General features: G+C 43.6%; 1 protein-coding gene across 3 annotated transcripts in view; it reads right to left on the bottom strand.

Moving 5' to 3' along the window:
• Positions 1–25,280, bottom strand: part of DCST2 (DC-STAMP domain containing 2) — a 787,084-nt gene that overhangs the window by 4,688 nt on the left and 757,116 nt on the right. The window contains exons 1-10 of one of the 3 annotated variants that reach the window (XM_075832917.1): positions 14,900–14,969; positions 5,898–6,068; positions 4,731–4,832; positions 2,755–2,949; positions 2,434–2,499; positions 1,483–1,696; positions 1,156–1,313; positions 843–1,007; positions 532–699; positions 71–171 (exon numbers count right to left, since the gene is read on the bottom strand). In XM_075832917.1, coding sequence (XP_075689032.1) covers positions 71–171; positions 532–699; positions 843–1,007; positions 1,156–1,313; positions 1,483–1,696; positions 2,434–2,499; positions 2,755–2,949; positions 4,731–4,832; positions 5,898–6,030 — 1,302 coding nt within the window. In that variant the 5' untranslated portion in view covers positions 6,031–6,068; positions 14,900–14,969. Of the gene's footprint in view, positions 1–70; positions 172–531; positions 700–842; positions 1,008–1,155; positions 1,314–1,482; positions 1,697–2,433; positions 2,500–2,754; positions 2,950–4,730; positions 4,833–5,897; positions 6,069–7,583; positions 8,153–14,899; positions 14,970–25,280 lie in introns of those variants that run through there. The other 2 variants (XM_075832915.1, XM_075832916.1) reach the window with 2 other exon arrangements.

Here is a 25,280-nt window from a genome sequence, read left to right as displayed (position 1 = left end):
AATTGATTGAGAAAGGTTGAACTTGATGGATCTGTGTCTTTTTTTGTAATAGGGGGATATAGATTCTCACCTGCTCACGGGTTGGATAATAATAGGCACATATATAGCGCTTCAGCCTCTGCATATATATCCCAAAGACGGCAATAAAAAATGCAAAGCCATGCATGAACCCTATAGATAGAGGAAAGTGACCGGTTAGTGTCGAGGTAGAAACATAAGGGAAATGATGAAAGAAGGCAAGAGAGATTCTAGGTGAGAATCTGTAAAAATTTGCATTGCGGTCATATTGTTACTTGAAGGATTTCCTATTATGGACCTGTATTTCCAGCATATAGCACAAGGCAGACATGGAAGCTGAAAACATATCCATATTCCAGGCCCTACTGCTTGTATGCAGGAAATATAGCTCCGTAACATGAAATTTACCAATTGGCAAAAGCTGATCATCTCTACTGCGGGTCTAAGATTTTTTCTTACTAGTTTTATTATCTTGTTACTCCTACAACTCCTTCCCCGCCAACAGAAACATACCGAGAAGTACATATCCGTGGTAGTCCGGTTTTGAGGGAAGCACTTGGCATTTACTGATTTGGATGGTGATGTTGGATCTCTGAATAGCATCAAATGCAGAGACTATAGTCTTGTAGATCTCATTTGTGGCTCCAGTCCCATTCACAAGCAGGGAAAATATCAGCGGGGCTGGGAATAGAGGAAGAAGATGATTGACATGTTAGTATGTCTATGAAAGAAGGCACAGCCCAATACCTATATTCTGTATGTCCCTGGCCACCATTTTGATGGGTTCTTGTAGGGTGAGGGAAGGTTTAGAAAACATCGCTCACCACGAGTTATTACTTCTCCTCTCAGGAGCTGGCCCACAAAATCTAGAATCCAGAAAAACACAAAATCCACGACCACTATGAGCATTGCCATGAGGAAGCTCCGGAAGACGTTGAGAATTTCGAAGGTGTATCCTTTCTTTTCTCGTTTTGTCAGAGCTAATGAGCCTGGAGAGAGGGAGGCGAGAATAAAAGGTTTATATAGAAGTTCTACATGTCGCCTCGAGACTGTAGGACGAGAAAGTTTTGAATTTTTTGAAAATACTTTATCATTTTACTTGAGAATACCAAAAATTCCAATGAATTGTCCTCTCACCAGGTCGGATGAATCCATAGGCCTCTCTTGAGGACAGAGGTAGGAGAGTATTGCGGTTTTGTTTTGCTCTCATCACATCTAACTCAATGAATCTGCGAGTGATGTAGATGTTGTCGTGATTGTCGTCAGTCAGGTACTTTCTGCGGTAGCGAAGGGCCCTGAAGGAAGAAGAACACACATATTCTGGTTATACCGATTGTATAGAAGTAGTATATGTCCATGTACATTACTGGAGATGATTGGAAAGTGTATATATATATATATATATATATATATATATATATATATATACACACAGACTACAAATAGATAAAGTGGGGCTCTTACTGTATATAGGTGAAGACACAGACGATGACCATAGAATAACTGAACATGCTCAGCATCTCCATATAAATATCCATGTTTTCCTTCACTTCTTTCATGATGGCCTTAGTCATGTCAAAGTAATTGCGGCTGACATTTAAGTTCACGTCGAAATCGTGGATCACAGTGATGTTAAAGTAAAGCTGATCTTTAAAGTTTCTGATTGTGGACAGGATGGCTGCAGGGAGACAGGAGAAAACATAAGAACATTTATACCAGACGATATACTGACTACCTGATACAAGGCTGACTTCAACTCCTATTATCTGTGCATATTCTGGGTCTATTTACTATATAGAGAGCAAAAACATTCAGCGATGACCTTTAGGCCCAGTTCACACAGTTTTTTGGTGCTGATTTTGATGAGGAAACCAGAGATGGAATCTGTGCAAAAAAAATGCCCGAAATCACCCCCCATTGTTTTCAATAGGAGGCAGAGCCTTTTTGTTTTTTTCCCGGGCTACTTTTAGTCGCTCGTGGGAAAAAAAAAGCAGCATGTCCTTTCTTGCCGTCGTTCCGCCTCTGACCTCCCATTGAAATCAATGGAAGGCAGAAAAAGCGTTTTTCACCCGCTGTGCTCAATGGGCGCGGATGGAAAACACTGCGAAAAATGCTTTGTCTGACTTCAATGGAAGGTCAGAGGCAGGACCGCGGCAAAAAAGTGCAGGCATGTCAAAACCTGCCTCAAAATAAAAATAAAAAAACTCTGTGTGAACAGGGCCTTATAAGTGACCAGGTTTAGGATTCAGAATGATGGGTGCAGGAAAAGCGGAAACAAAATTGTTTATGGGTACAATATAAGAAGACAAACATGGCGGCCAGGCAGCATGCCGCAGTAGACAATATGGCCGACAATAAGGCGTGATTGCTGGAATCATTATCATTAGAAGCAACTGATAAATGTCTCGTACTTACGATTTTTTACGTGTTTCCTCACTAATGACTCCACATAATAAGGAATGGCACAAAACACGACCAGAACTGCAACACAGAACATTGTTATTTATATAAGGACGCAATATATTTAGCCAGAAAGGGTTAAGAGGTGTAACTTTTAGGTAACTGTGATTTAATACTGGATTTTGTCATGTGATGTCATCGCAGAGGCTTTATTGTTACGTCAGGGACTAAAATGCAATATTCTAGGCTTAGATTCTATCAGCAGCCATAATATACACAGGGCGCCATATTACATGATGATTATTATATGATTGTGTTATATGATATTACACTTACTTCTCGCCAGTCCGCAAAGAGGCCGGAACGCATCCAGGATATAACACAGGAAACCCATGAATGACATCACTTTGAAGCAGTTGTTCTTGGCTTCATCAAAGAGCTTGTTACATTTTATATATGGGCGCTCCAGTTCGTCGTTACAGATTTCGCCGATGTTAGCAATGAATGCCCACACGCTACGGAGTAACTTCTCTATAGGAGAAATAATACAGAAGCTGGTATAGGGAGAGCAGGACGTATATAACAAACTATAGGGTTTTCATTGTTTCTGACAATCCCTTTATGGTTTATAAATTCGCTTTTATCACAAGTTTAGTTATTAGAGGGGGTTCCCTGCTCCAGACCAACCTCTATAAGGAGCTGCATACAGGGAGGACCATTGCCCACCCAGCAGGGCATGGACAGTCACTAAACACTCAAGGGGAGAATCTATTGAGAGGTTTATGCCAGTTTTGTGGTGTAAAAATGTTGGAGATTTTGTTGCACGCCATAGGTGCGCTAAAATTTGTGACTTTGTATTACCACTTTCCGAGAATGGTGGAAAAAAAGGGCCGGGGCTTATCTGAAGGGCGTGGCCTCTGTTGGGAAGAAAAATTTATTATCATTTATGCCGTAAAACTGGCGGAAACCACAGCAGAAGTCTACGCCCTCTTCTAGCTGGCTCAGATCTCAGTCTGTAGGGCATATCAAGGTAGAGGCTCATGCCGGGCCTCTTCCTTGCCCCCTGATCTGACTACCGCCTCCCCCATCGGACACCAAAAAAAATCAAATATATATTTATACTTACCTCATCACTTCTCTTCTCCCCACTGTGTCCCCTCCGGCTCCCTCTTCATGCCGTGGCTCATTCAAGGTACTGACGGGCAGTGTCAATAACTCTTCGACACAGCACTCAAAAATCAGTGTTGTGTCAGCGCATAGGTAATGACTCTGCCTGGCGTCAGTACCTTGAATGACCTGTGGCATAAAGCGGGAGCCGGAGGGGGCCCGGTCGGGAGAAGAGGAATGGTGAGGTGGGTATGAATTTGTTTGTTTTATGTAAGAAGGGCGCGTTCGGTGTACGGCCAGCCACAATTGTGATGCACGGCCACCGGAAATATGGCACATATTTATTAAGAATCGCTGGCTTCTTAATAAATGTGTCGCATTTTACGTAAGCAAATTGGTTATTAAAACTGGTGTATAAATCTCCAGTCCTTATAATTCTGCCCCACTGATTTTAATAGGCTGATCAGGGAAATAAGTCTCCAGCTACAAGACCCCCTGTGACTATCCAACAGGGACGGCTCCTGTAAACCATATATTCCTAATCCTGTCCGTCACAAGAGGCGTCTGTAATGACGGGGTAGGGAGACAGACAGGTGAGCCCTAATCTACCCGCCACTCAGTCCCTCAGTCCCGGGGTACAACTGGGCGACGGTCCCTACGCTCAGTAAGTGCACGACAGACAAACAGACAAGGGTACACAGAAGCTAGGGAAACGGGGCAGCTGCCCACGGAGACACCGTGAGCAACCAGAGTAGTGAACGAGCCGAGTCAAACCAGGAGTGCACGAGGTACAAAACGCTGAGCAGGAGAGTGGTCAGTAAGCCAAGGTTAATAACAAGCAGAGTGTCAGTAGTTCAAGCAGCAGCAGCAGAGCCAGGAAACAAGCAGAGCAGAATCACAGGCAAAGGAGGAACAGGAAAGGCAGGTATAAATAGACAGTGGACGGGAGCTAGCTCCGTCTGGCCAGGCTGTGATAGGCTCTCCCACTCCTAAGCCTGCCATCCTGAGTGGTGGAAGATGGAGTCAGTCTCACAGACATAGGAGCAGGTGCAGACTGTTTGCGCACGGGCGTCAACACAGAAGCTGTGTCTGGCAGATCCTTTACAGCGTCTCCCCCAATACAGACTGTTCTCCCAGTAACCACTGCACAGACCAGTCCCTCTTCTCCCAGTATCCACCGTTGTGCACACCCTATGAGGACTCACCCACATGTTTAACCCCAGCAAAAAATCTTTGGAAAAATTTGGAGGCGTGGTCTGTGGCTGAGCGCAGCTTCTTTCCGATGTTCTTAAGAATGTTCAGAGCTCCTGGAAGATACATAGAGAATAATAGGATCACATTTAAAGAGCGCCTCATGCTGAGCTGATGGGACGTAACATTATTTCTATAAAATATCCAACAATTTTATGGACTTTTCTTTTTGTAATTTTCCACTGTAAACAATATTTATATAATCACCACGTTCCGATGTCAGAACCTGAAGAAGATACAGAGATGAGCGGTGCTACACTGACGCTGTTCCCCCCTTCCTGCAGAAGCGGTCTGTCACCTGTCACTTTTGCAGGGAGTTTCTTCTCCTGTGCTGACCACTAATTGACAAGTGCTTCCTCTATCTTTAACAAGAAGTTCTTCAGCAGCTGCAATATGCATTATACAGTTCTGTGCCTCAGCTACGGCAGAACATCATACTGTACCTCAGCTGCTGCAGATCTTCTTTTTGAAGCGGATAAGAGCATTCAAAGGCTATGTACACCTTTGAAATCGTTTTTTATATATATATAAAAATGTGTATCAGTGTGTTTGGTGCAACTTTCCAATTACTTTTTATTAAAACTTATTTTTACTTTTTGAGATACAGCTGCTTTGTATCCTGTATGCAGAGCAGCTGTATCTTGTGCTGAATCCTGTATCAGTCAGGTCCGCGGGAATAACGGGTTCAGTGACAACGGCTCCTGCGCGTCTCTGGCACACAGGATCGTGCTGCTATCAGATCTAAGTTCATAGCATAGATCTGATCGATTACAGGTGGATCCTGCGTCAGAGACGCGCAGGACCCGCTGTCACTAAACCCATCTGTCCCGCGGACCTAATGGATTCAGGTCTTAGCACAAGATACAGCTGCTCTGTATACAGGATACAAAGCAGCTGTATCTCAAAAAGTAAAAATAATTTTTTAATAAAAAGTATTTTGAAAGTTGCACCAAACACACTGATCCACATTTTTAGTTAAAAAAAAAGCCACAAAAAGATTTCAAAGGTTTACACAGCCTTTAAAATCAATCATTGGTGGACAGGAAGTTATTTTTGCTCTTCAAAAAGATGTTCTGCAGGAGTTGTAGTGTGTGTTTTCTAAGGAAATACTTGTTACTCACCCATAAGTGGCTTTGTGATCTTTGATACCAGATCTTTAGTTTGATTTATAGCTAGTTGGGCACCACACGCCATTGACTGTGATGAACGTTGGACATTTTCCATGATGTTAGCAGCCGGCCCTTGCATAACCATAGTGAAGGTGATGAGGAGGAAGAGAGTCTTTGCTTCACCTGAAATCACAAGACAGATAAGATCTCACAATAGACAGCGGTTCTGCATTGCAGAATAGTAGAGGAATGTAAAGCTATAGAATAGAAAATAATCAAATATATACTGAGGATCCCTCGGTGGGCCCAGCCCTAACACAATAGTGGGCCCCATTGGTCCAGCAACCCCATTTGGAGGTGAGTTTGGAGGCAAAACACTTGTCATTAGGGTCTGTTTCTAATGGGGTGATTCACAAATACCCTATTAGACCTTATTGATGATACACTATATGGACAAAAGTATTGGGACACCTACAGGCGCTTTTATGGCAACCAATTCTAAATCCATAGACGTTAATATGCGGTTGGTCTCCCTTTTGAAGCTACAACAGCGTCCACTCTTTTGGGGGCTTTCTACAAGATTTTGGAGTGTGTGAATTACAGCCTATTCTTCCAGAAGAGCAGTTGTGATGTCAGACACTGATGTTGGGGGGAGGGGGCCTGGCTCATAATCTCCGTTCTAGTTTATCCCAACAGTGTTCGATGGGTTTGGGGCCAGGACAGTCAAGTTCTTCCACACAAATCTCCACCAACCAACCAACCAACCAACCATCTTGGTATGCTGAACCATGAAGATTTCCCTTCACTGTAATTAAGGGGCCGAGACCAACCCCTGAAAAACAACCCCTTAGTATTACCCCTCCTCCACCAAACTTTACAGTTGGCACAATACAGTCAGGCAGGTAACGTTCTCCTGGCATTCGCCAAACCCAGACTCCTCCATCAGACTGCCAGATAGAAAAGCGTCACTCCACAGAACACGTTTCCACTGCTCAAGAGTCCAGTGGCGGCGGCTTTACACCACTCCATCCGACGCTTGGCATTGTGCTTGGTGATGTAAGGCTGGCATGCAGCTGCTCGGCCCCTACGCCATGAAGCTCCCGGGACACAGTTTTTGTGCAGATGTTAATACCAGAGGAGGTTTGGAGCTCGGCAGTTATTAAGTCAGCAGAGTGTTGGGGACTTTTATACGCTCTGCGCCTCAGCACTCGGCGCACCCGCTCTGTAACTTTATGCAGTCTCAACTTTGTGGCTGAGTTGCTGCGGTTCCACTTTACAATAATACCACACACAGTGGAGGGTGAAATATCTACAAGGGGAGAAATTCCATGAACTGACTTGTTACAATGGTGGCATTATATTACAGAACCACGCTGGAATTCATTGAGATCTTTAGAACGACCCATTCTATCACAAATGTTTATAAAGGCGACTGCATAGCGAGGTGCGGGATTTGATACACCTGTGGTAATAGGACAGAATGAAAAACCTGAATTCAATGATTGAGTTGTGTCCCAATACTTATGTCCATATAGTGTATGTCCTGTGTGTGCAATGATATCAACAAATATTATGATGTAGTTACAGATGGACGTGTACATGTTCTGTATAGATGGACGATGGACACTCAGAATCAGTACCTCTGGAAAGACCATGGTACCCCAGTCCGATACGGTATACAATAGCTGATTCTCTTACTTGAGAATATCTGTGGCAGCATAAGAAGCACAGTTATCCGGACTCTTAGAGAAAAGGCCATGCCGAGTGTCAAAAAGAATCCAAAGGTTATGGTGGTTGCCAGGCAGAACCATAGGTTGTAATTTTTCACAAAGAGGACAACCAGCGCATACATGGTGGTAAGGAGAATGCCGACGATGAATCCTGCAAAGCTCCTCAGTCCGGCTTTTGTATTGTTGTCCTTTCTGATTTTGGCCTTGACAAACTTCTTCTCATGTATGTAGTCGGCAGCACTGACCTCCTCAACCTTTAGGCGGTCTGCGGCCGATGGGCACAGCAGAGGCAGGCAGGCGCATTTGCAGGTGCAGCAAGAACAATCGGAACATCTAGATCGACAATTGCAGTTGCAACAAGTGCTGCACCAACCGCACAGCCACTCCCATGGTCCTTCTCTTGTCCCCATCATGATAGGATCAACCAGGACTTGATTTAATCTCCAAAGGCTCACTGTGTCTTCTCTGATAAATCTATAGAAGGGACTGACAGCGTTGTCATCTCAGTTTTCTGCAATTGTCCAGTGAGGTCAGAACATTCCGTAGTGATGAGGCCTCATTGTCATGATGTCATCTTCGTCAAAAGGCTTTATTTAAAGGGGTTTCCCACGAGGGACGTTTATGACATCCACAGGATATGTCATAAATGTCAGATAGATGCGGGTACCACCTCTGGGACCCGCACCTATCTCTAGAACGGGGCCCCCGAAACCCCGTTCTAGCTTTGCCTGCCAACGCTGACTCCCGGCCACTTCCTGACTTTATGGTCCGGAGTTACGAAAACAGAGTAGTTCACTGAGCTGCGCTGTTTCTGTAACTCCCATAGTAGTGAATAGCCGTTACAGAAGCAGCGTAGCATGCGAGCTACGCTGTTTCCGTAACTACCATTTCGTTATATGGGGCTTACTAAACAGCATAGCTCAGCGAGTTATGCTGTTTTCACCTTCATGATCGGAAATAATCCGACACACACAGAGGTAGAACGAGGTTTAGGGGCCCCGTTCTAGAGATAGGTGTGGGTTCTGTGGATATGTCATAAATGTCCCTCGTGGGAAAACCCCTTTAAGTTATTATTTTTTTTATCCAATGCAAGTAGAGAGAAAAAAGCTTCACTCATCCGATCTGACGTAGGAAATTATTTAATACTTGTAAAAAGGCTTGGAGGAAGACGGAGACAATGTCAGGCAACAGCCGTTTCGCGTACAACGTTTTCTCAAGCCCTCTTATTTTTTTATAGTCCCACTAGTGGATCGTGTATATAATATAGTGCTATACTGCTATATGCTTTGCTAGGCCCCTGACTGCCAAGGCAACCCATTGGTATTCTGTGATTGCCAAATAGGGTGACCACTAAGGGGTGAGGAGGAGATTGAATGGAGCAGCGGTCGGGCATGCGCCTACTGCTCCATCCAATGTCTACGAGGATGACGGAAACATCCGAGTGCTGCACCCAGGTTGAATGGGTACATGCTCGACCACTGCTCCAATCAGTGTCCGCCTCACTGCGGGGTGTGCAGTGAGGAGGAACAGGGGGTTCAGGAGACCCGTTCTCACAATCGGTGGGAGTCCCAATGGTGGGGAACCCAGCGATCAGAAAATGATCAACTATCCACAGGATAGGTGATCATTTTTTATTCTGGTACCACTACATTAACTCCGTAGCGCAGTGTGGGAAGGGGTTAATGTTCAGTGATGCCAAGAGCGGAGTTTCAAAATGTGATGATTTCCAGAGAGCGGACTACACATACTTCTGGTTATATAGGTTAAGGGTCCTCCTGACGCTTAATAGAAATATACATTTCTCATGAATAATCGGTAGGTAACTCATGAATGATAAACCGGGAAGGTCAGATAGATATGTCATAATGGTGGGATATGTGAGGCTTCCAGCTATTGAGATCCGGGTTTCCATCATTTTTATGGCAAGAATATTCTTACCGTCATAAGTGACAAAAAATTTAAAGGGACCCCCAAATAAGGCTCACAACACTAATGTGAACACAGCCTAACAGTTACCCATATACAAAGTACCGGCCAAACGCCCCCATAAAGGCCACATAATCTTACAAATACAGTGTCAGACATATAAACCCTATAAATGGCTGACACATGCTTCTTTTAAGTGCCCAGCTATATGCCCTCCAATATACAGTGCGGGCAACATGTCCCCTCATAAGTGCCATCCACATGCCCTGCTAAGTGTCAGTGACATGCTCCATGATTACTAGACAGCTAGAATAGTCATCTCCTCCAGTCACCGTGTAATGCTGCCACCTGCTGGCAGGAACAATTATGTCTCTGCTAAAACAGAGGACATATAGTTATTGTAGCTTTCTGCTTACGCCACATGTGAATTCACCCTAATAACCAGGTCATATTTATCAATGCAGCAGCCCCAGATTTCTGCACCGTACAATACAAGTACATTAGTAAGTTTTTCGATCTGAATAATTCCTTTTAAATCAGTGTAATCATGTGTCAGAGGATTGTTACTTGTTAGGTGTGGATGGTTTATTTGATGTTGCGGTTATTACGGTGCACAGGCGCCACCTGCAGCTTCCATACATGTATTACAACAAGTTGCATATGATGAGTATTGGACTGTCTGATGGACTGATGTATATTGTAAACCTTTGAACTTTTTTTTTTTTTTTTTAAAATAAAACAATGTATCATGGTATTTTAAACAACTTTGTAAAAGTTTTTTTTATAAAAAAAATAGTTTTAACTTTTTGGGCATGATCACACAGGGCGGATATGCTAAGTAAAATGTACACAGGGCATCTGCCCTGGACTCCGGCCGAAAAACCGCAACAAGCAGTTTTTTGGGTGGATTGTCCGCTTTCGAAAAAAGCAAATTAAAAAAAAAAAAAAAGCTTAGAACTCGTAGTCATGGCGACGCATCCCTCTGTCTTCCCGCAGCCCAGCCTCCTGGGATGATGTTTCATCCCATGCGACCACTGCCTGTGATTGGCTGCAGCAGTCATATGGCATGAAACATCATCCCAGAAGGCCGGCCCGAACGGAAAAGAAGAGAGATCTGGGCACATATAAGCTTTTTTTTTTTTTAGTTGAGATTTTTGCGGCGTAATCACAGATTTTACGGCGCAAAAATAACATCTGCTATTTGTTGGGGGTTTTACCTCCCATTGAATTCAATGGGGAAAACCCGCAACAGAAAAGCAGAAATTCGGATTAAAAAATCTATTTATAAACGTTTTTTCTGAGTATTTTTTACGCAGCGTGTGGATGAGATTTGTTTGAATCTCATCCACTTTGCTGCTACTGTATTCTGCTGCGAATTCCGCAATGAAATCCGTTGCGAAAATCCGCAGTGTTTACGCCCAGTGTGATACAGTTTCTATGTATTCTGGACACATAGAAACCGCATCTTGCTCAATACTGGGGACTATCGATTATCTATCACTTATGTGCTGGGGAAGTGACATCCTCTGATGATTCTGGGACTGTAGCGGTAATATTTGTCTTTCATTATGTCTTGTTGGGTGTTTGTAGATCTCACCTTGTTACCAGCTCCGGTCTATCTCATTGGGACGAGGGCAGAGGTTCTATCATATTTGCTAATAAAAACCGCAGCCATGATTAATTCATCAATATGGGAACGTCCACACAGAGCGTAAACACTGCAGATTATCCGTCCGGAATTTCCACCTAGAAATTCCGCAGCGTATCACAGTAGCAGCAGGGTGATTCAGATTTGAACAAATCTCATCCACACGCTGAAGAATAAATTCACCGAAAAAAACGTGCGGAAATTGATCTGCGGTGCGGATTCTCAATCTGCAGAATGTCAATTTCTCTTGCGAAAACGTTGCAGAATTTCTCCAAGGAAATTCCACGCTGTTTGTGGACGTAAATATTAGTGACTGTGCATAGTACAGTAGGGGTGAGTTCAGATTTGACTGATTTGCCACGGATTTCACCCTTTTCATTGCAAAGAAAATCTGCGTTAAATTTGTGACATAATGCTACGGATTTGAAAATTGTGTCATGTATTTTTAGTGTGGAATTGGGACCTAAAATACGCAACAAATCCTTTCTAAGGGTATATTTACACGCAAAACGAAAAACGACTGTAAAATATGGAGCTGTTTTCAAGGGAAAACAGCCTCTGATTTTCAGCCGTTTTTTAAATCACAAACATCTTTTGTGGCGTTTTTTGCGGATGTTTTTGGAGCTCATTTTCTATTGACACAACAAAAAAACGGCTCAAGAAGTGACATGCACTTCTTTTTACAGGACGTTTTTTTTACGCGCCGTTTTTTCAAATGGCTGCATTAAAAAAAATGCTCCGTCTGAACGAAACGCCGTTTTTCCCTTTCAACTCAATGGCCAGATGTTTGGAGGCGTTCAGCTTCCGTTTTTTCAGGCGCCTGGAAACACTGCATGTGAACATACCCTAAGCCTTGTATCTGTGTGTCAAGCACAAGATCAGGACGGATATTCCACCTCTGGAAGTAAACAATGATGGTTTATATTTAATGACAGCAAGCAGAGATCTTGAAAAGTATTATAAATTGATACATAAAGTATATTAGAAAGTTGCATAACTTTTCATTATATAATGAACCAGCTTTATTTGTAGGATATTTCAGTTTCAGCGAAGACGAAGTCAGAGCCCAGTCCTCAAACCAAATGAGAATTTGCGACTGAGCTTAATAACCGCTGTTCATTCACGGTCCGTGGGCAAATTGACAAATCTTGACGTTTTCCAAAACATGCACTGTCCATCTGTGCAAAGCGGACAGAGACGTGTGCGCGCAGACGCAATGCTGTGACCTCTGACCCTGGGGGTGCCTCTGCTATATACTATGCATTAAATATAATAATGAACGTACATCAAATTGTAGACATTTTTGTCTCTATGTTAATTAAATCCACCGTTTTGGAAAATAAAATGGCTATGGCTCCAATCGCATGTGACAATACACGGTGATGACGTCATTTACCGTATTACACCGGAACGTTCTCACCAAAGAATAGCTTGTGTTATTATTACAAAAAGTGGCTGCAGCTGTAGGCCTTTGTAATAAAATAGGTCATATGGATATGCTGACTGGTACAGACTTATAGGAAGATTAATATTTCGACTCAGGACAAAAATATTCTTTATACAGGTGTAGAACATAAAATAATCATTTCTATACAGTGAGGTTCTGCAGGTAGAATGCGACTACCACCACCTAGTGGCAATGTGAGGTAACTGCACTGCGCTCAGTCTTGGTACAGATCAGTATTTGCTATCTGTTGGCCATACAGATTGGGCTCTTTTCACACTGCGTTTTGAGCCTTCCATCAGCGATATATGTACTCCTGACGTATACCTCCGACGGAAGGCTGCAACGTATACCACTGTACAGACAGTGTGATATGTCGCCCGTACCCCCTCTGAATGGTCCCCGGTTATAAGTGGTGTACCCCAGGGTTCAGTGCTGGGACCACTATTATTCAACTTATTTATTAATGATATAGAGGAAGGGATTAATAGCACTATTTCTATTTTTGCAGATGACACCAAGCTATGTAGTAATGTTCTGTCTATGGAGGATGTTTGTAAATTGCAAGCGGATTTGAACACACTAAGTGTTTGGGCGTCCACTTGGCAGATGAAGTTTAATGTAGATAAATGTAAAGTTATGCATCTGGGTACCAACAACCTGCATGCATCATATGTCCTAGGGGGAGCTACACTGGGGGAGTCACTTGTTGAGAAGGATCCGGGTGTACTTGTAAATCATAAACTAAATAACAGCATGCAATGTCAATCAGCTGCTTCTAAGGCCGGCAGGATATTGTCGTGTATTAAAAGAGGCCTGGAGTCACGGGACAGGGATGTAATATTGCCACTTTACAAAGCATTAGTGAGGCCTCATCTAGAATATGCCGTTCAGTTCTGGGCTCCAGTTCATAGAAAGGATGAAAAAATACAAAGAAGAGCAACGAAGCTAATTAGGGGCTTGGAGAATCTAAGTTATGAGGAAAGATTAAAAGAATTAAACCTATTTAGCCTTGAAAAAAGACGACTAAGGGGGGACATGATTAACTTATATAAATATATGAATGGGGCATACAAAAAATATGGTGAAATCCTGTTCCATGTAAAACCCCCTCAAAAAACAAGGGGGCGCTCCCTCCGTCTGGAGAAAAATGGGTTCAATCTCCAGAGGCGACAAGTCTTCTTTAGGCCGGATCCACATGAACGTTGCGAACCTTGGACATTAAAAAACGATAGTTTTTCACGTCCGAGGGGTATCCGTGCTGTACGCTGCGAGTCTATTTTCTCACGAACCCTTCACACGGCCCGTTGAAACAACGGCGTGTGAACGGCCCCATTGAATTACATAGGTCCGTGTGACGACCGTTTTTTTAACGGCTGTCACACGGACATATAACACGTTCGTGTGAATAATAAGGCCTTACTGTGAGAACTGTGAATCTGTGGAATAGCCGACCGCAGGAGCCGGCCACAGCAGCTATGGTAGATGGCTTAAAAATTATTATAGGGGCTCTGGATGGTCTGTATTTATTTAGAGGTCTGGTCTGGGGGGGGGGGGGGGTCTGTATTTGTTCAGGGGGTCTGTATTTGTTAGAAAGTCTGGTCTGTGATCGGTTTAGGGGGGTCTGGTCTGGGGGCGTGTCCAATAGAAATGGGCGGAGCACAAGGCCAAAAATATTTCTCGGGAATCTCCCTGATGTCCCTTCTTAAAAGTTGGCAAGTATGATCGAAATTCAAGTCTCTTAAAGATCGGCAACCATGGGATTGTAGCATTTAATCAGTAGGATGGGGCTACGCACAGAATTTATATACAGTGACCGATCTGATACCAAGTTTTATATGTTATAAGAAAAAGTCCCAGCCGTTGCCATACAAAAGTCTAGGGCCACATTTATCAATATTGTCCAACAGTATAACTGGCCTTGTTGCCCATGGCAACCAATCAGAGCTCAGCTTCCATTTCTTGAATTGCTCTGGATAAATGAAAGCTGCTCTGTGATTGGTTACTATGGGCAACAAAGCCACTTTTACTGTTAGACAGTTTTGAATAATGAGACCAATAGGGCTGTGTCGCCATAGTCTTACAGCGCCATTTTAGTCCAATAAACATAACAATAATCGTTCGTGATTGTCTTTTACTGTGGGATCGAGCGCTTTTATGGTTTACAGATTTACACTTCTCCCCTGTCATTTGAATTAAATTATCGTTGCCTTTGTGGTCATTTTACTGGATCATATACACTATGCATACAGTTACAAGGTCACACCTGTACAGTGACGTCACGCAGGTGACAAAATCCCCCCCTTCTCTCTGTTGCTAGGACCAGTGTTTGCGTTCCAAGCAGTGACTCACAGACTGTGCCATCTACGACTCAAGAATAGGGGTGTCTTATTTTACAGATCACGAACCCACTGACCGGCTCCTAGAACATTTCCATTAATATTTATTAAGACAGTCTTCACAAAACAATATCCCGTGCATTGCCCGGGGTTGTCCGTCTCCTCACATCTGCATCTCATCCCCCCCGCGGGAGGCAGTGGTACAGTCTCGCTTTGCAGTAACCTCCAGTGTCCGGAGCTGGAAGGGACACAGGGAGAGACCCCCAGCACCAGGGACAGGGACCCCCATCCTCCACTGTCCTGATCCCCCATGACCTGGTGAGTACCCTGCTCCCTAACAAACCCTCCAGCAGAGGGGGTGCGAGAGGTGAGGGCAGCATGAATCAGCATCACTCAGCACAGGAGGAGGCTGCCGCTTGTTACTGTATCTATTTGCAGCAACACTATCCCTTATCACTGCATTGTACTTTGTATAGAGGCATCACCTGCTCCTGACTATGGCTACTATCATGGATACTACTATTATATGTGCTGTTTTTTATATTTTTATATTATTTACTTTACATTTTTTGCTTCTTTTATTCTTATTTTTATTGATTTCTAGTGCATTTGCTTTTTGTGCTATGTGACGTCCCATTCACGACTCACGATACGACTTTTTGGGCGATTAGTCATGTGACTTGCGGTTTCATAAATATCACTTTATTATGACCCGGCATCATTATAGTCCATTAAGTGACGTCATTTCTGTTTCTCCGTATAGGAATCGATATAAATAATGCGTTATTGTCTCATCATTATATTGTAATTGATATGGAGTGGGAGGGCTACATGGGAATGCAAAAAAGTTGTGGTTAACTGTAACTTAAGGCGATATTGTATCACGGTTGTATGGAGTGTTACATGTCGTGTACGTAGAACTTGTCTAGGGCGTATAACGTTGGGCAGCCCCTCCAAACTCGTGATGGACGTCCCCATAGTCCTATATTTATTGTGCTATGTGTGACATCTAATGATATCAGGAAATCTCAATTTATTTTTTTTACCCCACATCAAAAACGCTGCCACTGTTAATAATCTGGTCCTGAAAAACTGTCCAAAAACTGCGCCAATAAAATGTATCGAAAGTCCCCACCTACCATATATCATTTATAATACAGGGGTCTTCTTATGTGGCTGAGGGGCATTTGGGTCTTTTCAGGCTCCAGGGCCCAGGTGTGACTGCAACCGCTGCACCCCCTATAGCTATGCCTCTGACTAATAGGCAGTTTATTAGGGCGGCCTAATAGGCGTATAGTCATGTGAGGCCTGTGGGCCTCTATTAGGCCCCCGGCTGCCATGGCAGTCCATCGCTCGGCGAACTAGTTTTCTGGCCACCGATGGGTGACAGAGAGAACCCCCTCCCTTTGTCGAACCTGCTGCAGTCGCTATGGGCCGTGGCATTTGAGGGGTTAATTGGCAATCCCGGACATAGCAACGGAAGGCCCAACTGTCAGTCACAGCAGGGCTTTCATGGAGACCGCGCGGGCACAGCTTCTGTGCTATCTCCATCATGTACGTCACAATGCGGGAAGTCGACCCTTCCCGTGGCGTGCATGTATGTAAAAATGCGTTAAGGGGTTGAAAAAGCATATAAAATAGTCATATATATATATACTGTGCCAAAAACTGAACCAAAACTGTGTGTGTGATCCTGGCCTAAAACTGTTTCATTGAGCCGGAATCAGCACAAGGCACATTCTAGGGCCCACTGGGCTTCGATAGGCCCATAGTGATCTGTGTAAACATGCTCTGCGCTTATGATGGGTGAGGTAGACAGGGTGCCCACTGTGACTCATCATCATCCAAGGGCCGCTGGCATGGAGGTTTAATTATTGGCACCATTAATGACCCAACCTCACCAAGATACCTATTATCTAGACACTTTGGCCGAATTCAGACGAACGTGGTATATGTCCGTGTGACGGGCGTTAAAACAACGGCCGTCACACAGACACATGTATTTCAATGGCAGTTGTTTCAACAGACTGTGCGAAGGGTCCGTTGAAAAATAGAACATGTCCCATTTTCTTTAAGTTTCACAGGTCCCTTGATATACTCAAGTTTTTGGGGATTGTGAAAACGGGACCCGCATGGGGGCAACTCGGATATGAAAAACCGACGTTTTTGGCGTCCGAGTTTCCCCACGTTCGTATGAATTGGGCCTAAAGTGGAGTAAAGGTGTCCTCGATCTTCTGTAGAAACCCCTGAGAACTGATGCCCTGTTGCCACACTGAAGGTCCATGTTTTAAATCCTTCCGTGGCATTTTCAGTGGTTTATTGTGTTTGGTGAGAAATGAAGAAGCTTCTGAGTCGCAGGAACCTTTGAGTCATTGCCTGGAGATATGTTTCTGGTTGTGTTACAGTCGTCAGGGAATGATGGTGACCTTTTTATATACCTTTAGGGCGAGACTATGGCATAGCTTTCAAAATGACAGCATGATCTTAGGCCCTGTTCACATCTGCGTTCGGGTTTCCGTTAGTTTTCTCCGTCAGAGGAGCAGAACAGCGAAATGCCAGAAGCGCAGGCTCCGTTGAACAAAGGAAACAACCGGCGCTCGACAGAATCCTTAAACTTTAATGGGTTCTGTCGAGTTTCTATTGGGGTGTCCGTGGATTTACTGGAAACAATAGCGCAGTATGCTGCGCTATTGTTTCCGGTATTTTTGTAGGAATCTGTGACGTAGGCCCCTAACAGAGCCTCCAATGCAGATGTGAACAGGCCCTTACCCATGTCATGATAAACAGTATATAGAATAAAAAAAGAAAAAAAACTTTTGAAAAAGTTAAGACAATCTTGTCTTCCTGGGATGCTGGTTGTCATAAGTGAGACCTCGTAGGTTAGGACATCGTTCAGATACTGTATGTTGTTATTTTGAAATTAGAGCACAGGAGATAAGTAGCTGCCAGACACATCTGGCGCTGTTTATCTCTGGGAGAAACTTAATAATTAGACAGGAATCTTCCATCCCCTCTTATTTTCCCTGACTGCCTCTTCCAGGTGTGGCAGCTACTTGATAAACTTTTTTTCCTCACTGGTGGTAAAGTTGCTTGTAGTTTATAATTATTCTATCCTTGCCATAAATTGAATCAGCTCTTGGTGCACTGACTGGACTTACATAGCAGCCAATCCAAACAAGCATAGCTGCAGTGTAAAGCATGGGGAAAGGACACAGCTACAGCCATGAGAAAGGACATGGTGGATTTCTGACTAGCTCAGACTCCCATTAGACAATTCGACAAAGCTGAAGTCGCTGATCATAAATGTGCCCTTATGGAGCAGAGTTATAAAAGCTGCAGACACTACTAAGTGGTAGTGGTCTACTAACTATTATTAAGCCCAAAACTGGACATCCGCCATCCCTATGTCCTTATGCTTGGGACCCTTCTCTATGTGTCAGAATGGAGTGTCTCTCTGTAAGGCCTCATGCTTCCATCACCGTTTTCTCGACCGTTTTTGACGGATCCGTGTGTCCGTTTTGGTATCCATGTGGTTTCCGTGTGTTCTCAGTGTCCGTTCCGTGTTTCCGTTTTAAACAGATGTTGTGCTTCCGTTTCGCTTCCGTGTTTCTGTTAACAAAACGGAAGGTATTGAACTTTATTTGAACTTGTCACATGTCCAAGTCTGTGAACATTGACACGCCCTGCCTTTGCTAGGGCAACGGATCCGTAAAAAACCGACGGCACACGGAAGCCTTCCGTGTGCCGTCCGTTTTTTTGACGGACCCATTGACTTCTATGGGCCACACGGTCGCGGAATCACTGACCAAAGTAGGACATGCTCTACTTTTGACAGAACGGAACAACAGGTCCGTAAAAATAACGGAAGTGTACATGGGCCCATTGAAATGAATGGGTTCCGGGTGCTATCAGTGACAAAAACAGATAGTACTCTGAAGGAAAAAACTGAAGTGGGTATGAGGCCTTAGGCATGTGACAAGGACAGGTGACAAGTTCAAATAAAGTTCAATACCTTCAGTTTTTTTAACGGAAACACGGAAGCTCAACGTCTGTTTGAAACGGAAACACGGAACGGACACAGAGTACACACGGAAACCACACGGACACACGGATCTGTGAGAAACGGCCGTAAATATGGTGATGGAAGTGTGCATGAGGCCTAAGAGTGGCTCCTTCTCTGGCTGGCCCGGCACGTCCATGCATTACATGGACGGACACTCATTTGAATGTTTTCCATGTAATGCTAGGGGGAATGTGCGCCTCCACGTGACTTCTGATATCAGCTGATCGCCGAGGGTTAGAGCAGCCGTACCTACTTCTTAATATTTTTTCAAAGAATTGTCCTTGTGAGAAAAATAAAATGCTTTCTCCTGCCCCATATCAGTAGCCCCAAGTGGAATCATGTGGCCCAATAAAGTGTCTTTGGAGTCTGAAGAGAGTCATGAGATCCCTGTCAATCGGCCTAGAGCAATCACTGACACTCATTCTCCTACGTTTTGCATAATTTCTACTCAAAATGAACACTTCTGTGCTATTTTTTTTAAATAAAATGTATGTATTTAGTGAAAATAATCACTTTTATAATATACATTTATGAAACATTTTGCTTCATTTCTGTTCTGCAGCTTCTATGTATCCACATTACATAGAAGCTCCAGAACAACGCTGTCAGACAAATTTGTCAGTCAGCTGGACTGACGACTTGGCTGACAGTGGTTCCTGTGTGCCCCTGACACCTCATCTAACCCCAATACTGTACTGATAAATCGAAGTTGTTTAGATTTGATCAGTATAAGGCCCCATGCGCACGAACATGCGGGTGAATTGCGGACCCATTCATTGTGAATGTGGTTTACACGGTCCGTGCATTGGCAGGAAACCTGGACCGGGCTCATTGAAATCAATGTGTGCACGGTCCGTGAATTGTGGGTGGCCTGTGGATGAAACCCCCGGCCGTCTGTGCCGCAATCACGTGCCGTGCACATGGCTACGGTTATGTGCATGAGGCCTTAGAGTTAGATGAGGTTCCCTGAAGGACTGTGCTTAGAAACTCTCAGCCATTAAAGTGACCCTCCTGTCCCCTAAAAAATGTGACCTATACATTAGAAATGTATAGTCAACTTACCTGCTGCCCCGCTCCTGAATAATCCGGCCTCCGTTCCATTTCCCCTTTTTCCGCTCTCCAAGATTGCGGCCACAGTCTCAGACTTCAATATCGAGAGCTTCTTTGGAAGTCTGAGACACCCCCCCCAACCCCCTCCACTACTTTTCGATGTACCGACGCTGATGACATCATCAGTTTTGGTCCATCGGTGTAGAGTATCAGAGCACAAATAGTGTATTTCAGGGCACTCCTTGAGATGTAAATATTGCCCCTCTTTTAATAACTCCCTATCAGATGTTGGTCGAAGTTGGACGCCTATTGGGGCCCATTACATGCAGCGATTTGCTGCCAGTTTGGCCTAAAAGCCTAAGTGATCATCAGATGCTCGCTCTTTATAGAGATCTTCACAGAATGGTTGAGTGAGCTGAAACCCATTAGAAGGCCATTAGATGACGTGAACCGTGAGATCCGGGTCCGATTATGTTCTTGCGTCTTGTTTCAGTAATATCTGAGTGTGACCATCTCAGAGACTAAAGTATATCGGGGGGGGGGGGGGATTTATTCTTCGTTCTACGCCATTTTGCTGGCCGTGAAAAAGCACAAATGCTGCAAAAGTCGCAATTTGCGCAAAAATATGCGACTTTTGAACTGTTCACGCCACTTTAGCAAAAAAAAAAAGGTGGAACTTATTGGAATCATTTTTGCCAGAAATTGGCATAAAATATAGCGCAAATCTATGTCAGCGCAGAGCTGGCGTCGATTTTTAAAACCTATGGCGCACGAACAGTCAGAGATGCACCTAATTAATAAATTATCCCCTTTTTACGCCAGCCCTTTTAAGATTAAGACTGGCGTATGAAGCACTAGTCTTAAAAAATCCTCAGATGTGGAGTGACAACCACCAAGTGCTCAGAGGGGTTGCCAAGCAGCTTTTCGTAGACTCTGTATACAACGTATAACTGTATTGGTATGTAAAGTTATATTCCATTGCTTGCTTTCTCTTACTGATCTGTCTGTGTGTCAGTCTTGACTGCAATTCTGGCATTCTATTTATGAAGGGAGCTGATTGGGATAATAAGTAGTATAGAGTAGTGCTGAAGTTAGGGATGTAGTTAGGGGGCGCTGGTGGGGCATGGGCTCTAGGTGCTGGTTGTCAGGGGGGCACCAACAGCCATTCTGCCTTGGTCAGGGTTTTAGATACAGGGCTAGCAATCTTTGCTCTGGGTGAAGGAAAGCTTAGCGACGAAACTGGCTGAAGTACATGGAATTTTGGGAAAACACAGGAAATTAAAGCGGTATTCTCACCTCTATCCATATTATATGCCATGAATATCTGATAGGTGGTGGTGCCACCTCGGGGATTTCCATCTATAGGGAGAATAGGGGTCCCTTAGCCCCCATTCGACAAGGCGAGCCGACAGCTCAGCTACTGCATTCAGCCATAGACTGAATAGAGAGGGCCTTGCGCTCGGGTCTCCTGGGATGAAACGTCAGTGCTGCAGTTTTCCGCAGCGGACATTCCGGGCGAAAAACTGCGCCACAGTTTGGTGCGGTTTTTCACCTGGAATTCTCTGCGGCGCACGGGACTGATACACTGCGTGCTATTACGCAGCGAATCTGCCCCGTGTGAACTCCGACTAAAGGTTGTTTTACACGGGCCAATGATCGGGCAAATTAAATCTCATTCCCGATACTTGTCCTGTGTATGGAAAGCAACGATCAGTCGATGCACAAACTGGTTCATCATCTGATCGTGTCGTTCATGCAGCCAAAAATATTATCGTTGTTGGCAGCACATCTAATCGTGTAAACAGGGAGACGCGCTGTCGACATGACAGAAATGTATGGGGACGAGCGATCGTAGTAAAGATCACTCGTCCCCATACATGGCTCATGTGAAAGAATCAAACGAGTGCCGAAAAAATGCACCAAAATGCGCACCTATTTCCGCATCGATATGTAAAATCCGCACCTAAAAACACGTAAAAAAATGCACTGTTATGTGCAGATATTGCCTGCGGAACTACCTGCGTATACTGGCGGTTTTGATGTGGATTTTCTGCACCAAATTCCGCAACTTTTGCATTTAGCCTTAGGATAGGCCATCAATATTAGATCGGTGGAGGTTCGACTCTCTGTTACGGCGCGAGAAAAGAACGAGAAGGAGAACCAGGTAAACAATGCCCTTCAAACAGCTGGGATAGGCCATCGTTTTAAAAACCCGGAAAACCTCTTTAATTTCATTGCTAAAATGAAAATTTTTGAAAATAAAACACGGTGCTACAACTTCACCATCGCGGTTGTCAGGAGACAATGTTTCTGTGTTGTATTCCGAGCCGTAACAATGTAACAAATACTTTGCTCTTTTATTAACAACGTTATTTGTTCCCAATCTGTTTACTAAAGCCCGACACACAAAAGTAAAGAATTCATTACGTGTGAGCTCGTGGCTTGTGTAGTTTGCATTGATATCTATATGACCGGTATGTATATAGTTTGATTTGTGTTGGTTTCATTTGTATTTGCGTGTCTCATTTTTCATATGCGTGAATGGGGGATAATAACCGGACATGCTGGAAAATGCACTATCATTTGTTAAGCTTCAAGGAATAGTTCACAAATCATGATTTATGACATGAGACCCCACTAATCCTGAGAGCGGGCCAGATTCAGCCTGGGTGACCAACGGAGAAGCCGCATTTAATGTGAACTTTCTGTTGAAATGAATAGTAGTTACAGAAACCTCTCTCAGAGGACCCTTGGAAGTTTCCTTAAAGGAGTTGTCCACCCTTAAATACTTCTCAACTGATTAATTTATTAATATATTTTTATAGAGGATGAAGCATAGACATACTTGCTGACTACCAGCAGCTGCCACTAGATGGCGCTATGGAGCTTAGTGCATACAGTGTGTCTAAGGCTCTGTTCACATCTGCGTAGGGGTACCGTTCTGACGTTCCGTCTGAGCTTTCCATCAGAACGGGACCCTGAACAGACACAAACTGACATGAACGGAAACCAGAGGTTTCCATTTCCATCACCATTGATTTCAATGGTGATGGATCTGATGCCCATGGCTTCCATTTGCCTCTGTTCTGCACCGGACCCGTCGTTTTGCCAGAAGCAATAGCGTAGTTGAAATCAATGACGATGGAAACGGAAACCTCTGGTTTCAGTTTGTGTCTGTTCAGCGTCCCGTTCTGATGGAAAGTTCCGACGGAACGTCAGAACGCGTTCCCCAACGCAGATTTGTGGCCATTTGCAGTTTTGTGGCGTAAAAAAGTTTCAAACTCCGGTGCACGCCATATTTGTGCAATAGTTTGCAACTTTTCTCTCTTCTCACCACTTTGAAAGTCTCGAGAAAGTGTCATTTTTATGCCCTTGTTGCTGCAGCCATTTTTCATTTTTTACTCCCTGCATTCCAAAAGCCATATTTATTTTTTTTTAATGTTTCCATCGATATAACCGTATTAGGGCAATTTATTTTTTGCGAGACGAGTTGTGGTTTTTCACGGCACCATTCATTGTACCATATAATGTACTGGGGAAAAAAGTAGCGATTCCTCCATTTATTTTTTTGGAAGGGGGGGCTTTTGTTTTTATGGCATTCACTGTGGCTCTATTATTTTTCAATCCATGCTAAGGACCGTGCGGTTTTGAGGGTTAAACTGCAGTATTACCTGCAAATTCATGCGGCCATTTACTAACAATTTGTAAGCCGTTGCCACCTCACGTGGACATGGTTTTTGGTAGCACTCGGACGCGTGCTCACCCTAATGGATCCTGATGGACACATTGACTTTAAATTTTTTTTTAAAGGGAAAAAGTAGCGCAGCAGTCTACACTATTTTTGTTGTCAAAAAGCGACAGAAACCCAACAGAATGAAACCTAAAGTCCGCCATAGGAGCGATTCCTCAATTTTTTTTGGAAGGGGGGGCTTTTGTTTTTATGGCATTCACTGTGCGGTAAAAAACAACATTTATTCTGCGGGTCAATCCGATTACGCCGATACCAAATTTATATAGTTTTTTTTTATGTTTTACAAAGCAACAACTAATTGTTTAAAAAAAAATAATCTTTGTGTTGCGTTAGAGCCATAACTTTTTCTTTTTCTGTCAACCCGGCCAGCGCTGATTGGACAGTGTCAGAGTGCGTAGCAACACCCAGGGTCCAGGTCTTGCGGCTATAATATTGGCACAAAAATGTGGCCGTGTAGTCACTATATCATAAATAGTATGACGAGTTTTAAAGACTATGTACACCTTTGAAATCTTTTTTATTTCATAAAAATGTGTGATTTGTGCAACTTTCTAAGCACTTTTTATTAAAAATTCTTTTTACTTTAGGAGATACAGCTGCTTTGTATCCTGTATACAGAGCAGCTGCATCGTGCGCTGAGACCTGTATCTGACAGGACAGCGAGACCGCCGTTTCAGTGACAGCGGGTCAAACACGCAGGATCCCCACCTGTGATCTTATCACATCTAAGTTATGAACTTAGATGTGATCAGTAACAACTCGATCTTGTGTGTCAGAGACACAGGACCCGCTGACACTGGACCCGTCAGTCCCGCTGACCTGACGGATACAGGATTCAGTGCTAGATACAGCTGCTCTGTGTACAGGATACAAAGCAGCTGCATCTCAAAAAGTTAATATAATTTTTAATAAAAAGTAATTAAAAAGTTGCATCAATCCCATTGCTAGACATTTTTATTAAACAAAATATTCAAAGGTGAACTTACTACATTTTAATTCTGACCTGTAACTGAAGACATAACAGAAAAAATCTAAAAAATTAGACTAATTTAAACTAATTTAAACATAATTTTCCTAGTGACGTGTACCCAATAATGTGTTTTTTTTTTTGGGTACAATTGCCACATATCCCAATTTGCAGAAGAAAAATTTCCTCCTGTCATGATAAGGTTGAACACAAGTTTATACCTGACCACAGCGACCAATCAGCTAACAGTTTTTATCTATTTAGTGCAAATTTGTTGCTATGGTTGCAGCTAGTCTTACATAATCCCTTTAATAAAGTAAATGAGAATCCTTGGAATTGTGGGTAGTGACACCATCGATGGCCTCTTATCTGTCCTGTTACGGTGGGACAGCCTCTTTATTTAGGTGTGATCTTTACTTTTCCTGCTATATACCTGTGATCTAGTTTTTATATCCTTTATGTCCTTTTCACATTAGT

This window comes from Rhinoderma darwinii, chromosome 7, assembly GCF_050947455.1.
Source record: "Rhinoderma darwinii isolate aRhiDar2 chromosome 7, aRhiDar2.hap1, whole genome shotgun sequence".
NCBI classification, from domain to species: domain Eukaryota; kingdom Metazoa; phylum Chordata; class Amphibia; order Anura; family Rhinodermatidae; genus Rhinoderma; species Rhinoderma darwinii.
Note: the sequence above shows the minus strand (reverse complement) of the source record. Positions and strands in the feature narration are given on the sequence as shown.